The sequence below is a fragment of the Lactuca serriola genome, chromosome 3 (assembly GCF_051521515.1).
Source record: "Lactuca serriola cultivar US96UC23 chromosome 3, Lser_US96UC23_V15, whole genome shotgun sequence".
In the NCBI taxonomy this organism is placed as follows: Eukaryota; Viridiplantae; Streptophyta; class Magnoliopsida; order Asterales; family Asteraceae; genus Lactuca; species Lactuca serriola.
This window is the reverse complement of record NC_136410.1, coordinates 88,111,584-88,128,662: the sequence shown is the minus strand read 5'-3', so window position 1 is coordinate 88,128,662 and position 17,079 is coordinate 88,111,584. Positions and strand designations below refer to the sequence as shown.

At 39.0% G+C, this 17,079-nt stretch overlaps 3 protein-coding genes across 3 annotated transcripts; all 3 read left to right on the top strand.

The window, feature by feature from the left end:
- Positions 1-724: 724 nt before the first annotated feature.
- On the top strand, positions 725-4,986 carry LOC145092832 (uncharacterized). Its single transcript, XM_079030815.1, has 2 exons — positions 725-4,261; positions 4,408-4,986. The coding sequence occupies exons 1-2, from the start codon at positions 910-912 to the stop codon at positions 4,704-4,706; spliced, it is 3,651 nt and encodes a 1,216-aa protein (XP_078886941.1). The 5' UTR covers positions 725-909; the 3' UTR covers positions 4,707-4,986.
- Positions 4,987-7,055: 2,069 nt separating this feature from the next.
- Positions 7,056-7,814, top strand: LOC145095500 (uncharacterized). The gene has a single exon (XM_079033365.1). It carries the CDS (start codon positions 7,056-7,058, stop codon positions 7,812-7,814), a length of 759 nt encoding a protein of 252 aa, XP_078889491.1.
- A 3,396-nt stretch (positions 7,815-11,210) lies between these two features.
- On the top strand, positions 11,211-12,625 carry LOC145094567 (MDIS1-interacting receptor like kinase 2-like). Its single transcript, XM_079032712.1, has 2 exons — positions 11,211-12,054; positions 12,244-12,625. The coding sequence occupies exons 1-2, from the start codon at positions 11,313-11,315 to the stop codon at positions 12,540-12,542; spliced, it is 1,041 nt and encodes a 346-aa protein (XP_078888838.1). The 5' UTR covers positions 11,211-11,312; the 3' UTR covers positions 12,543-12,625.
- The last annotated feature ends 4,454 nt before the right edge of the window (positions 12,626-17,079 follow it).

Sequence of the window (17,079 nt, the reverse complement as noted above, 5' to 3'; positions counted from 1 at the left end):
TTTTAGAAAGAAAGTTTTATTAGAATTACTTGGAAAACAAACATAAATGTAATCTAAGTTGTAATGCACCTTTTATTCCAACAAAAAATCTGTCGCGAATTCTGTCACTAATATGTGAAGATAAGGACCCTAAGAGAAAGAATTGATCATGAAATGTCAAACAAACCATAACATACTTGAATTTCACTTTTTATTTAATTATCTTCATATTTAAGTCTATCCAAGTATGTATGAGACGTTTTACACACTTATGGAAATAAAAGGAAATAACAGATGCAGGGAGCAATAACTAAGAACCATTAGGTTTTTATTAAACTATCTTCATATTTATATTCTTTAATTTACGGTTTTCCCTTATTCACATCTTCAATCAACACACCATGTCCATTTGTTTTTTAGATTCTTTTTAAGGACCATTATGTTATGTCCCTATCCCCATTGACCCCATTCATACAGTTTTCACATGGATCATCTGTACAGAACTAATTATGCAGTAAAACACAGTTGGAGTGAAATTTCAATTAGCATTTATCAGCAAACAAAAATAAATGTCTAAATCAAGTTAAGTTATATTATTACATTGTTAAACCCAACAATTAATAACATATAATAACGCATGGATTCTTTTTGTAATCCAAGCACCTTTCTAAATTTCGGGTTACAACGAACTTTATTGTTCTAAAAAAAAGGATTAATGTCATGAAAGATAGATACAATTCAAAGTGTAATACACACCTTTGTGGAAAATTTTGACACGTTAAAAGACAAGCCTTGTGGAAAAATATGACATTGTCCAAATTTCCTTTTCGAGCATGTGAAAAAGAAAACACGATAGGAAGGAAGCTCAAGTATAAATTAGGACATGCAAACCATTCCTTTTCTTATTGAAAGCAACTTGGCAAAGAAATAATGTCTTCTTCAAACTTCTTATTTTTCTCTCTGGCTCTACTAATCATCACCCTCTTCCCCATACCAAAATTTACTTCTGCTTCTTTGGAGGAAACCAATGCTCTTCTTAAATGGAAAGCAAGCCTTGAAATCCCAAAAAACTCATTGCTCTCTTCATGGATTCCCCTCTCTTTGAATTCCAGTGCATCAGTTCCATGCACTTCTTGGTTTGGAGTGGTTTGCAATGCTGATGGGAGCATTCAGAAGTTGAGCCTCACATCATCGGGATTAAAGGGTACGCTTCATCGATTTCCATTCTCTTTGCTAGACAATTTTACGCATTTTGATCTCAGTCTAAACAACCTCTTTGGCCCCATCCCTCTAGAAATCCAACTTTTGTCCAAACTTGTATATCTTGATTTTTCATTGAATAAGTTTTCTGGAGTAATCCCACCTGAAATAGGAAACCTATACCAGCTAACCATCTTATACTTATACTCAAACAATATCTCTGGTCCCATTCCAATTGAACTTGGGAATTTGAAGTCTCTCACTAATCTTGATGTGAGCACCAATCAACTTAGTGGTTCTATTCCTTCATCATTGGGTAATTTGACATCTTTGAATGTCCTTTATTTGTACAAAAACCAACTCTCTGGCCCCATTCCTATTGAACTTGGGAATTTGAAGTCTCTCACTGATCTTGAGGTGGCCATCAATCAGCTTAGTGGTTCTATTCCTTCATCATTGGGTAATTTGACATCTTTGAATTTACTTTATTTGTACCAAAATCAACTCTCTGGTCCCATTCCAGTGGAACTTGGGAATTTGAAGTCTCTCACTCATCTTACGATGAGCGGCAATCAACTTTCTGGTTCTATTCCTTCATCATTTGGGGATTTGACATCTTTAAATCTACTTTATTTGTACCAAAATCAACTATCAGGCCCCATTCCTGTTGAACTTGGGAATTTGAAGTCTCTCACCGATCTTGAGGTGAGCAGCAATAAGCTTGGAGGTTCTATTCCTTCATCAATGGGTAATTTGACATCTTTGGATATCCTTTATTTGCACCAGAATCAACTCTCTGGTCCCATTCCTATTGAACTTGGGAATTTGAAGTCTCTCACTGATCTTGTGGTGTACAACAATCAGCTTAGTGGTTCAATTCCTTCATCATTCGGTAATTTGACATCATTAAAGGTCCTTTATTTGAACCAAAATCAACTCTCTGGTTCCATTCCTATTGAACTTAGGAATATGAAGTCTCTAACAAATCTTGAAGTGAGCAATAATGAACTTAGTGGTTCTATTCCATCATCACTGGGTAATTTGACATCTTTGAAGGTCCTTTATTTGTATGAAAATCAGCTCTTTGGTCCCATTCCTGTTGAACTTGGGAATTTGAAGTCTCTCACCGATCTTGAGGTGAGCAGCAATAAGCTTGGAGGTTCTATTCCTTCATCAATGGGTAATTTGACATCTTTGGATATCCTTTATTTGCACCAGAATCAACTCTCTGGTCCCATTCCTATTGAACTTGGGAATTTGAAGTCTCTCACTGATCTTGTGGTTTACAACAATCAGCTTTGTGGTTCTATTCCTTCATCAATGGGTAATTTGACATCTTTGAATGTCCTTTATTTGTACCAAAATCAACTCTCTGGTCCCATTCCTATTGAACTTGGGAATTTGAAATCTCTCACTCATCTTGATGTGAGCGGCAATCAACTTAGTGGTTCTATTCCTTCCTCACTAACAAACCTCAACAACATACAATGGCTGACCCTCGGTAGTAATAAATTATCTGGTTCCATTCCTAGTAAACTTGGGAAGTTGAAGTCTCTCACTCATCTTTCGGTGAGCAGAAATCAGCTTAGTGGTTTTATTCCTTCATCATTTGGTGATTTGACATCTTTAAATGGGCTTTATATGTACCAGAATGAGCTTGCTGGTGCCATTCCTAGTGAACTTGGGAAGTTGAAGTATCTCACTGATTTTCAAGTGAACAACAATCAAATTAATGGTTCTATTCCTCCAGAATTCGGAAATTTAACTCGACTACAAAGACTTAATCTGTCTTCGAATCATTTGGTTGGTGAGATCCCAAAGGAGTTTGGGAAGATGAAAAGTATGTTGGATTTGTACTTGACTGGCAACCAACTTTCGGGTGTTATACCTCTAGAGCTTGGATTTTGTGAACTCCTTGAAGTACTCGATCTATCCAAAAATAGATTTAATGGGTCAGTCCCAAGAAGTATTGGTCAATGGACACACATCCACTACTTGAATCTTAGTAATAACAAGCTCAGTGAGACAATTCCATCCGAGATTGGTAAATTAGTTCATCTTACGGAACTTGATTTATCTCATAATTTTCTCACGAAAGAGATACCATCTGAAGTTCAAAGTTTGCAGAGTTTGCAAAAATTGGATCTTTCTCACAACAGACTATCTGGTTCCATTCCTGATGCTTTTACAAGTTTGCCCAACGGGATTGATATTAACCTTTCGTTCAATAAGCTCTCAGGTCCGGTCCCCCCTTGCGCCAACTTTGTGAATGCGTCCATAGAAAGCAATACAGATTTGTGTGGGAATATTACAGGGGTGAAACTTTGTCCAAGTCAAATTATGAAAAAGAAAAATGATCCTTTTCATCATAAACTTATCCTTGTAATTATGCTCCCTTTTATCGGGGCTATTTTACTTGGTGTATTCACGTATGGCCTAATTGCTTATCAACAACATAAGAAAAAGTCTCCACAAAAACCATCGGACGAAGAAAGTGGTGATTATTTCTCCATTACAAGTTTTGATGGAAAAGTAGTGTATGTTGATATCTTGAAGGCAACAAATGATTTCGATGAAGCATACTGCATTGGGACCGGAGGATATGGGACTGTGTACAAAGCCGAGCTACAACCTGACAATGTGGTAGCTGTCAAGAAACTTCACTCATCATCTGAGAATGTTGATCATAATGGATTCCTTAATGAGGTACGAGCATTAACGAACATAAGGCATCGAAACATAGTGAAACTATATGGATATTGCTCCCATGTCCGCCATTCATTTTTGATTTATGAATACCTTGAAAAGGGAAGCCTTGGATCAATCTTAAGAAGCGATGTCTTAGCAAAAGAATTGGATTGGTTGAAAAGGGTAAATATTGTAAAGGGTGTAGCTAATGGTTTGGCTTATATGCATCACGACTGCTCACCTCCTATAATTCATAGAGACATTTCTATTGCCAACATCCTTCTTGATTCTGATTGTGAGGCACATATTTCTGATTTTGGCACATCCAAGCTTTTGAAGCTCGATTCATCCAACTGGACTGCAATTGCAGGCACCTATGGTTATATTGCACCAGGTAACACATTCTTTTGATTGTGCCTCTACATATTCTTAAGTTTCATGATATATATAAATAAGTACATGCACATATATGTATCTATGTCAGAATCTTGTGGGGTTGATATAGCTCTTTGTTTTTGTCTCATGTTTATTTGAATGTAGAGCTTGCTTATACAATGGTGGCTACTGAGAAATGCGATGTGTATAGCTTTGGAGTTGTTGCAGTAGAAGTGATAATGGGAAAGCATCCAGGAGATCTCATAACATCTTTTCCAACATTGTCTGCTGATTATATGGTGCCAGCAAACGTGGGAGATAGTCGGATACCTCCTCCCTCATCACAAGTTGAGAAACAAGTTAGGTTGGTTTTGAGTCTCTCAAGAGCATGTTTGAACTCCAATCTACATGAAAGACCAACAATGCAACAAGTTTCAAATCTGCTAACGAAGGATCAGCTTTGAATTGATATCTCTTGGGCTGATTGAAATAGTGTACTTTCAGTGTTCTTTTTACTTTTCTTATGTTCCCTATATGCATCATGTCAATATGTATTCATATGAATGGCTTTTTGTTAAGAAACTTCACATATGTTTGTGAACAAATGAGTAAGTGAAAATTACTATGCTTTTAAAACTGACTACTTGAAACCAAGGACAACGCCATCACAAAAAAGTCAAGCTTTGACTACCTGAGTGTTGGATGTAATCTTATTAATTAATGCAAGTATAAAAAGCTTCTTCATCTGAATCTCCCTTCCATGGATACTCAATGGATGATGGAAGAAATTGCAAAGTGATTGTCATTTGAGAATGTTGTTACTGCAAATCAGGAAAAAAATAAAACAAGGTCTCTCCCTCCACATAAATTGATGGGCATCAGCTTTTTCCAAAGACATGCTATTTAATGTTAACCAAGTTTTTCCAAAGACACCATAAGAACATTAAACAGCTACAAAAATAGATAAGTCTGGTTCACATTTTAAGTGTAAAATTAGCTAATATGTCAATAGCATTGCCTGGAAATCATACTTCTCTCATTCTGTATTGGTGTATTGGGTGTCTTGGAGACCATTTATTTTCTGTAAACATTCTTTGTTTTCAACTACTCTATAATATCAATACACTACACTATGAACAAACCAATACCATACAGCTGATGTGGCATTAAATTCAGAAAAAAAATTAAAAAAAAATCATTGAGGCATTTCATCAAACAGTTGATATTCATTAGACTAACATTTTTGCAAGGAGCATGTACAAGCGATCCTAAATGGAATGTTGGAAGAAGATAGACATAAAAATGAGGAAAGACAGCAATACCGAGCTTTTAATTGATATCCACATCAACGATCCTGACCACCACTTCAAACCACTCTGCGTCTACTATGGAAATGGATTCACACTTTTGTGTAATCACCAATGTGACTTTAAGTTGATAAATTTTGTGCGATTTGGATGGATTCAAATGATTTGTTTGTGGTTTCTGCACTTGGAAACCTCAGCAACCTACAGTGGCTAATCCTCAGTTTTAACAAATTATCAGGTCCCATTCTTAGTGGAATTGGGAAGTTGAAGTATCTCACTCATCTTTCGTTGAGAACAAATCATCTTAGTGGCTTTATTCCTTCATCATTTGGTGATTTGACATCTTTAAATCAACTTTATATGCATGAGAATGAGCTTGTTGGCCCCATTCCTAGTGAACTTGGGAAGTTGAAGTCTCTCACTGATTTTAAGGTGAACAACAATAAAATTAGTGGTTCTATTCTGCCAGAGTTTGGACAACTACAAAGACTTGATCTGTCTTCGAATAATTTGGTTGGTGAGATCCCAAAGGAGTTTGGGAAGATGAAAAGTATGTTGGATTTGTCCTTGGCTGGCAACCGACTTTCAGGTGTTATACCTCTAGAGCTTGGATTTTGTGAACTTCTTGAAGTACTTGATCTATCCAAAAATAGATTGAACGGGTCGATTCCAACAAGTATTGGTCAATGGGCACAAATCCACTACTTGAATCTTAGTAATAACATGCTCAGTGAGAAAATTCCATCCGAGATTGGTAAATTAGTATTAGCCGAAGATATCTTTCCTCATATTGTGGAAGTATTGTTATAGTTGATAAACTCTTCATTATAGATAGCGATAGGATATTGTATAAATATCAATTGTAAATCATTGGAATGATACGGGAAAATTACCAATTAACATGGTATCAGAGCACAAATATCATTAACCCTACTTTGCCTCTTGTTCTTCCCTGTACGCCATTTTTTTTTTCTTTTTTTCTCTGCTTCTTCAATGGACCCACAATCTCACCCAACCATCACAGTCACAAACATACGGAACTTCATTCCGTTTATACTGGAGATGGAGAGCGGACAGTACACCTCATGGGCAGAATTATTTCGCATCCATTGCAGGGCTTTTCAGGTTGAAGATCACATTGATTCTACCATCATCCCTCCTTCAAAACCACCTTCTTCTTCTTCTTCTTCTTCTTCTTCTTCTTCTTCTTCTTCCTCAACCTCAACAGAAGCTGATAAAACCTCCACTGAAGCCGACAAAACTAAAGCATCAGAGTTTGCAGCATGGTCACGACTCGATGCTATTGTTCTCCAATGGATCTATAGCACAATTTCTAATGATCTGCTGCACACAATTTTGAAACCAAACACCACTGCGTGTCAGGCATGGACTGCCCTTGAAAACATTTTTCAAGATAACCAGAGCACTAGAGCTGTCTATCTTGACAGCAAATTCGTCTCTACAAGACTTGACCAACACCCTAACATCTCCTCCTATTGCCAAGCCATGAAGACGCTTGCTGATCAACTGGCAAATGTGGGAAACCCGGTTTCCAACCAACATCTTGTTCTTCAACTAATTGCTGGTCTCAATGAAAGCTATGAAGGGGTCGCGATGATCATCCAGCAAACAACACCCTTACCTGATTTCTATGAAGTTCGCTCCAAACTCATCATGGAAGAAGCACGAAAAGCTCATCAGGTTGCCGCCACTGCTGTATCCCTAACCGGAGGCACCTCCGCTACCGCCTTGACTGCTTCAGCACCAATGACTCATCCAAATTTTAGAGATAGCAGCCGCCTTAACCAACAACAGGCAGATCCCTTTACCTCTCGTGGACGTGGACGAGGTCGAGGAGGACGCGGTCGTGGACGATCTTCCAACGGGTGTGGATGCGGTACCAACAATAACCAAACCCAACAGACATACAATCGGGGGTCCCGTCCCTATCAGCCATGGACTACACCGCCACCATGGGCTTTTCCCAACTATACACCATGGGCTTACCCCCCTTGCCCATATCCGACTCAGCAATATGGATCCTCCAGACCTCCATCAGTTTCCACCAGGATTCTAGGCAATCGACCTCAGCAGGCCTATCCGGTATCAGAAATCAGCAACACACCAACCGATCTTGAGCAAGCTTTTCACACAATGGCATTACACCCACCTGATCAGACTTGGTATGCTGATACCGAAGCAACATCACACATGACTCCCAACACAGGTAACTTCACGTCTTATATCAATAATGGTCTTTCTTAGAATGTTATTGTCGGTAATGGTTCCACTATTCCAATTCAAGGCACCGGTAATCAAACACTTCCTTACCCTCTTCCTCCTTTTATTCTAAAAAATGTTCTTCACACTCCAAATGTCATTAAAAATCTTTTATCCATTCGTCGCTTTACTATTGACAACAATGTTTCCGTAGAATTTGACCAGTTTGGTTTTGATGTGAAGGGCTTCCAGACGCGGACTCCAATCCTCCGTTGCAATAGTACCGGTGCTCTCTACCCTTTCAAGCTCCAGTCAAATTCCCAAGTTACACAACCTTCTACTTTTGTTGCAATTACAAGAGACCTATGGCATCATCGCCTTGGCCACCCGGGCGCGGATGTTTTATCTTCTTTACGTTCTACTTTAAATTTTCCTAGATTAAAACCTTTTTCTTCTGTTTGTCGTTCTTGTGTGTTGGGTAAACAAATAAAACTTCCTTTTATTACTTCTCAGTCAATAACTCATTTACCTTTTGACATTATTCATACGGATCTATGGACCTCCCTTGTGTTAAGCTCTAGTGGTCACCGCTACTATATTTTATTTTTGGATGACAAAACCAATTATTTATGGACTTATCCTCTAGCCAATAAGTCCCAAGTTTTTTCCATCTTCATCCAATTCTTTGCTATGGTCAAAACACAATTCCATTACACTATTAAAACCATACAATGTGATAATGGTCGTGAGTTTGATAACCATCAATTTCACAATTTTTGCTCTCAAAATGGCCTTCAATTCCGCTTTTCTTGTCCGCACACATCTCCTCAAAATGGAAAAGCTGAACGTAAAATACGATCCATTAATAATATCCTTCACACTCTTCTCACCCACTCAAACGTACCCATGCATTTTTGGCACCATGCACTCCAACATGCTACGTACCTGTTAAACATTCTTCCCAGCAAACTTATTGCCAATCTAACCCCTACACATCTTCTATATAATCTTCAACCCTCATATTCACACCTTCGTACCTTCGGTTGTCTATGTTACCCACTTACTCCATCTCCCACCATCCACAAACTCCAAAAACGTTCCCGACCCTGCATTTTCTTAGGCCACCCCATCAATCACCGAGGGTACAAATGTTTTGACATGCAAAATAAAACCATTATTATATCCCACCATGTAATATTCGATGAAACTATTTTTCCCTATCTTAACCTATCATCACCGAACCCTACAACCCAACTACCATCAGACCCACACCCATTAATGTGGTCCGACTCCATTCAACCAACCCCCAACGCAGCTACGTCTCCCCCATTGGTTGTCAACAATGCTCCGGCAACCACCCCATCACCTCCCCTAATCACTTATTCACGCCGTACAAGGCCTACCCTTCAACAACCGCCTTCCACAACAACAACCCCTTCTGGTTCGAACCCCCTACCAATCACCTCACAAACACCTTCTGTTCCTCCTACTCGTACCATCCACACCAGACATATTTTCGAAACCCAAACAACACTACAACCTCCATACTTCTACCTCTATCTCCCCTATCCCGCGAAACCCAATAGAAGCACTTAAAAACCCGGATTGGAATAAAGCGATGACAGACGAGTTTCAGGCCCTTATTGATAATAAAACGTGGGAGTTAGTCCTGAAACATAACAATATGAATATAGTGCGTAGTATGTGGATTTATCGTCTAAAAACTAAGTCTGATGGTTCTTTAGAGCGATACAAAGCTCGTTTGGTTTGTGATGGCAGGTCTCAAAAAGCAGGTATCGACTGTGGTGATACTTTCAGCCCCGTGGTAAAGCCGGCGACTCGGACTGTTTTGTCCCTAGCTCTTTCTAATGAGTGGCAAATTCACCAACTCGACGTGAAAAACACGTTTCTACATGGACATCTACATGAAACGGTTTACATGCATCAACCCCCCGGCTTTCGTAATCATTTGTATCCAAATCATGTATGCCTGCTTAAAAAGTCTCTCTACGGACTTAAACAAGCACCACGAGCTTGGTACCAAAGATTTTCTGACTACGTATTCACTATGGGGTTCAAACATAGCAAATGTGACCATTCACTATTCGTATACAAAAAGGGAACCCATACGGCCTTCCTCCTTCTATATGTAGACGGCATCTTACTCATCACCTCCTCACCCAGATTACATCATAAGTTTATGGTTTTATTAGCAAAAGAGTTTGCCATGAAAGATCTTGGACCCCTAAGCTACTTTCTTGGAATTTTGGTGTCTCGTTATAAAGATTCAATTTTTTTGTCACCACAAAAGCACGCCACCGAAATTTTGGAACGAGCAGGCATGACCTCATGTCACCCAACTTCCACACCAGTTGACAGTAAGGCCAAATTAAGCAGCACCGATGGAACTCTTTTGCCTGACGGGGGAATACAATATCGCCAGCTGGCAGGGGCTCTCCAATATTTGACCTTCACACGGCCAGACATAAGCTACGCAGTTCAACAAGTTTGCATGCACATGCATGCACCCCGAACATCTCATTTTAATGCTCTTAAACGAATTTTGAGGTATATTAAAGGTACTCTTGCTCACGGGTTGCATCTTCACAAATCACCTTCTAGGAAACTTATTGCCTATACCGATGCCGATTGGGCAGGTTGCCCGGAGACGAGATGCTCAACTTCTGGTTACTGTGTCTACTTGGGCGATAACCTAATATCCTGGTCCTCAAAGCGTCAACTAACACTCTCCCGATCTAGTGCAGAAGTAGAATACCGGGGAGTTGCAAATGTCGTTTCCGAAACATGTTGGATCCGAAATTTGTTGTTGGAGCTTCATGTCCCTCCAACTACAGCCACACTAGTCTATTGTGACAATGTCAGTGCCGTTTACTTATCATGCAACCCGGTTCAACACCAACGTACCAAACACATCGAGCTGGACATTCATTTCGTTCGGGAAAAGGTCGCTCAGGGTCAAGTCCGTGTATTCCACATTCCCTCTCGCTATCATATTGCGGATATCTTCACAAAGGGTCTACCTTTCATTCTCTTTGACGATTTCAAGCACAGTCTCAACGTTCGTCATCCTCCGGATTCGACTGCGGGGGTCTATTAGCCGAAGATATCTTTCCTCATATTGAGGAAGTATTGTTATAGATGATAAACTCTTCATTATAGATAGCGATAGGATATTGTATAAATATCAATTGTAAATCATTGGAATGATACAGGAAAATTACCAATTAACAATTAGTTCATCTTATGGAACTTGATTTATCTCATAATTTTCTCATGAAAGAGATGCCATCTGAAGTTCAAAGTTTGCAAAGTTTGCGAAAATTGAATCTTTCTCACAATAGACTATCTGGTTCCATTTCTGATGTTTTTACAAATTTGCGTCGCGGGATTGATATCAACCTTTCTTACAATGAGCTTTCTGGTATAGTCCCCCTTTCCACTAATTTTGTGAATGCGTCCATAGGAAGCAATCCAGATTTGTGTGGGAATATTACGGGAGTGAAACTTTGTCCAAGTCAGATTATGAAGAAGAAAAATGATCCATATCATCATAAGCTTATCCTTGTAATTATGATCTCTCTTATTGGGGCTGTTTTACTTGGTGTATTCATGTATGGCTTCATTTCTTATCAACATCAAAAGAAAAATTCTCCACAAAAACCATCAGACAAAGAAAGTGGTGATTATTTCTCCATAATAAGTTTTGATGGAGCAGTAGTGTATGATGACATCTTGAAAGCAACGAATAATTTTGATGAAGCATACTCCATTGGGACCGGAGGATATGGGACTGTGTACAAAGCCGAGCTACAAGCTAACAATGTGGTAGCTGTCAAGAAACTCCACTCAGGGTCTGAGAATGTTGACCATAATGGATTCCTTAACGAGGTACGAGCGTTAACAAACATAAGGCATCGAAACATAGTAAAACTCTATGGATATTGCTCCCATGTTTGCCACTCATTTTTGATTTATGAATACCTTGAAAAGGGAAGCCTTGGATCAATCTTAAGAAGCGATGTCTTAGCAAAAGAATTGGATTGGTTGAAACGGGTAAATATTGTAAAGGGTGTAGCTAATGGTTTGGCTTATATGCATCACGACTGCTCACCTCCTATAATTCATAGAGACATTTCTATTGCCAACATCCTTCTTGATTCTGATTGTGAGGCACATATTTCTGATTTTGGCACATCAAAGCTTTTAAAGCTCGATTCATCCAATTGGACCGCAATTGCAGGCACCTATGGTTATATCGCACCAGGTAACACTATCTCGTCATTGTAGTTCTACATCTTCTTAACTTTTATGATATATATATATATATATATATATATATATATATATATATATATATATATATATAAGTATATGCACATATATGTATCTATGTTAGAATATTGTGGGTTGATATAGCTTTTTTTGTTTTTATCTCATGTTCCTTTGGATGTAGAGCTTGCTTTTACGATGGTGGCAAATGAGAAATGCGATGTTTATAGCTTTGGAGTTGTTGCACTAGAAGTTATAATGGGAAAGCATCCTGGAGATCTCATAACATCTTTACCAACATTGTCTTCTGATTATCTGGTGCTAGAAAATGTGGAAGATAGTCGGATACCTCCTCCCTCATCCCAAGTTAAGAAACAAGTTAGGTTGGTTCTGAGTCTCGCAAGAGCATGTTTGAACTCCAATCCACTTGAAAGGCCAACAATGCAGCAAGTTTCCAATCGGTTAAAGAAGGATCTGTTTTGAATTGACATCTCTTGCCTGATCAATATAGTGTACTTTCAGTGCTCTTTACTTTTCTTAAGTTCCCTATATGCACCCTGCCAATATGTATTCATTTGAATGGCTTTTTTTTTTTAAGAAACTTCACATATGTTTGTACAACATGTGGGTACAAGCCCGGATAATATGATATATGAGCCATAACATGTTATATAACCCATCATGTCATCTGAGTATTGTTACTGCAATCTGGAAACAAAATATATTAAGAAAAGATACGTCATTAAAATATACAAAATATATTTCCATTTTATAATTAACCCGTATCCTACCTACCTAAGTCATTAACATATACAAAAATAAGTAAATCTGGTTCACATTTTAAAGTGTAATGTTAGCTAATATATAATCAATAGCATTGCCTGGAAACCATTCTTCTCTCATTCTGTATTGGATGTGTACAATTATTTGGGGCAGATTAACAGAATGTTTGAAGACCATTTATTTTCCGTAAATATTCTTTGCTTTCAAGTACTCTATGAAATCACAACACATCACTATGAGCGAACCTTACAGTTGACATGGCATTAAATTTAAAAAAAATCAAAAACCATATATTCAGGCATTTCACAAACAATTAATATTCATTAAACTCATATTTTTGCAACAAGAATGTACAAATGATCCTAAACAGTCAATATGTTGGTAATACAGGGGACACTTGAAGAAATATATAAGAAAGCTTTATAAAAGTAAAAGTGGGACAGAAGAACACATATGGCAAAGGTTGCAACTTTATTCACTTTCATAGAGAAAAACACAATGGAATACATCCATCATCCATCAACGTACACTTTGCCCTTTTAAAATAAATGAAATGCAGAAAACAAGGAAACTGACTCACACTACCCTTTAGACTCGGTATTACAGCCCACATGCTATAAGACTTATTCAATTCTAATCAAATAAACTTTCTGCAGTAAAATAGATAAAATAAACACCCAAAATATCTGGATTAAGTCAACATTCTCCCCCCTAATCCAGAATTTGTCACCTGTTTAACTCCAATCAGCTCCTGCATCTCTTTATACTTCACCTTTCCCATGACTTTTGTAAGGATATCTGCCCTTTGTTCCTTGCTGCAAACATGAGTTACTATCACTTCACCATTTTCCACACATTCTCTAATGAAATGGAATCTTGTGTCGATATGCTTACTCCTCCCGTGAAACACCGGGTTCTTCATAAGGTCTAAAGCTGACTAGTTATCTCAGTCAGTAGGCAACCTATCCAAATAGCTTAACAAGTTGCCATGGTAGCTGCCATAAACTCTGCTTCACATGAGGATAGAGCAACACTGAGCTGTTTCTAAGATGCCCATGTAACTGGATTCTCATTGATGTAGAATGCCATACCACCAGTACTTTTCCGATCATCTACATCCATCGCCAAGTCACTATCTGAATAACCATTGATCTTGATTTCTTTTTCCCCTCTTGAATAAACCAGACCATAATCCAAGGTGCCCTTTACATACCTAAGGATACCTTTTACTAGTTGGAGGTGTTTTTCAGTTGGCTTTTCCATGAACCGACTTACAACACCAACTGCAAACGATAGATCGGGACGGGTATGTGTTAAATACCGTAAGCTTCCCACAATACTTCTATACTCAGTTGGGTTGACCAAATCACCATCTTCATCTTTTCTTAGCTGCACTTTCTGATTAATTGGGCACTTGGTGGGGTTGCAGTCTTCCATTCTTGTCTTTGCTAGAATGTTTCTTGCGTATGCCTCTTGCTTCAAAGTGATCCCACCTTCAAATTGATTCACTTCTATGCCCAGGTAGTGAGATAGAAGACCTAAGTCACTCATCTCAAACCGTTTGTTCATCTGTGTCTTGAAGTTAGATATCTCTAACTTGCAATTACCTGTCACCAACAGATCATCTACATACACAACTACAATCAAGACTTTCCCTTTCCTGTTTCGACTATATACCGAATACTCTTGAGAGTACCTTTTGAACTCCAAATCCTTCAAGTATCTGTCCAAACAAAAGTTCCAAGCTCTGGGCGCTTGCTTAAGCCCATAAAGAGCTTTTGTGAGCTTGTAAACTTTGTGTTTTTTATCTGGTTTCTCAAAGCCTTCAGGCTGTCGTACATACACTTCTTCCTTCAGATTTCCATTCAAGAAAGCTGACTTAACATCTAAATGATGTACAAGCCATCCATGAGTTCCTGCAAGGGCAAGCAGAACACGTACCGTCTCAAGTCTGGCAACCGGTGCAAAAACGTCTTCATAATCGATTCTGGGTTTCTGAACGTAACCCCGTGCCACCAATCTCGCTTTGTGTTTCAAAATCCTTCCAATTGGGTCTCTTTTCACCTTAAATACCCACTTCAATCCAATAGCTTTTCGTCCTCTTGGGAGTTCTACCAGGTTCCATGTTCGATTTTTCTCAATTGAATTGAGCTCTGTCTTCATTGCTTCAACCCACTCTAATCGCTTTCTTGCTTCTGCATATGAAGTGGGTTCTTCTTCATCGTGAATTAGTAGCAATTGATCCGTGTGCTCGTAATCAATCAGCAATCGAAATTGCTTGGGAGCACCACCACCTGTTGAACTCGATGCTGTGCTTGATGAACCGACAGAGGAGGTTGGAGTTACAGGTGACGATGGGTGTGGTATTTGAGCTGTATTAGGGCTGGCCTATGATGAATTTAAATTTGGACTTCCCTGTGGACTTATGTGTGAGTCCATTTGAGGAGTATTGGACACTGGCCCATTTTCTGTCGATACCTCAATTCTTTGTGGCAGCCCAAACTCAATTTATTCTGTATTACCTGGTATCGACCCACCTTGATTTTCCTCTTCTTCAATTAGGTCGTAACCTTCCACTGTGAAGCTCATGCCAAATTTAGACTTGATTTTTATTGCCTCCTCCCACACCCAGGTTTGTTTTTCTTCGAACTTCACATACCGACTCACATAAATCAACCCCGAATCAGGATCCAATAATCTATATGCCTTCGTTCCTTTCTCAATTCCAAGGTGTACGACTCTTTTACTTCTATCATCTAACTTCTTTAAATGGCTTTTTGCTATCTTCATGTGAGCAACACAACCGAACACTCTAAGGTGTCCCACATAAGGTTTTCTTCCTGTCCATAATTCGTATGGTGTGGTATCCTTGAGTGACTTTGTGTTAACTCGGTTCAAGATGTAGACAGCATGACTTACTGCTACTCCCCACAACACGTGTGGCACTTTCATTGTTTTCATACTGCTTCTCACCATCTCCAAAACAATCCTGTTTCTCCTCTCCACAACACCATTCTGTTGTGGAGAGTATGGAGTTGTATACTGTCTCTCGAGCCCGGTTTCTCTACAATACACAGTGAATTTATTTGAAAGAAACTCGCCACCACGATCTGTACGCAATACCTTTATACTCTCTTCTGTTTCATTCTCCACTGCTGCCTTGAAATTCTTGAAAGCTTGGAAGGCTTCGTCTTTTGTCTTCATTAAATAGACCCACATGACTCTTGTATAGTCGTCAACAAGAAGCATGAAGTATCTGTTCCCAGAGGGTGTGGGAGGTGTGACAGGCCCGCATAAATCTCCATGTACAAGTTCTAGTTTCCTTGTTGCTCTAAAGCTTGACTGTGGTGGGTAAGGATTTTTCGTCTGCTTCCCTACTAGACAACCTTCACAGAGATGAATGGATTTGTGTACTCTTGGCATTCCATCTACCAATTTCTTATCTGACATAGCCTTTAGAGCATCAAAATTGACATGGCCCATTCTAGTGTGCCAAAGCCATGTTGAGTCACTGATTTCTCCAAGTAAACACTTTGACTTTACCTCATTCAGATTGATTTTATAGAGTCTGTTTTGAGATCTCTGTACCTTCATAAGCAACTTTCCAGCAGCATCACTAACCCATAAAAATGGGTCCTTTATACGAATCTCATCTCCTCCTTCTGCCAATTGACCAAGACTTATTATATTAGAGCATAAGTATGGTATATAGTACACTTCTTGAAGCTTTCTCTGTTCACCATTCTTGCACTGAAAGATGATTGAACCTCTCCCTTCAATTCGAACTTTTGATCCGTTTCCAAAACTGACTGAGCCCTATCTCATTTGATTGAGGTCACGGAATTTTTCTTTGTCACCTGTCATGTGGTTGCTAGCACCTGTGTCTAGATACCACAAGTTTGTTGCCTTATCACCACCAGTCTTCAATTGTGGATTCACATTTTCCTCATTTAGGTGAACTTCAATGATTTTTTCTGTATCTTCAAGGATCGACAACAATAATGCTGGTTCATTATCGAGGTGCTCTTGTGCCAAGTTTAAATCGTGATTTCTTTCGCGTCTTGGATTTTCACATTCAGCAGCAAAATGCCCAAATTCTTGACACTTGTAACACTGCAACTTACTATTGTCTCGACTACCAGATGGTCCACGATCCTTTTGTTGGTGAGAACCACGACCGCCACGACCACCGCGAGTACTGGTGGTGCCTCTTCCGCGACCTCTGCCTCTTCGTCTT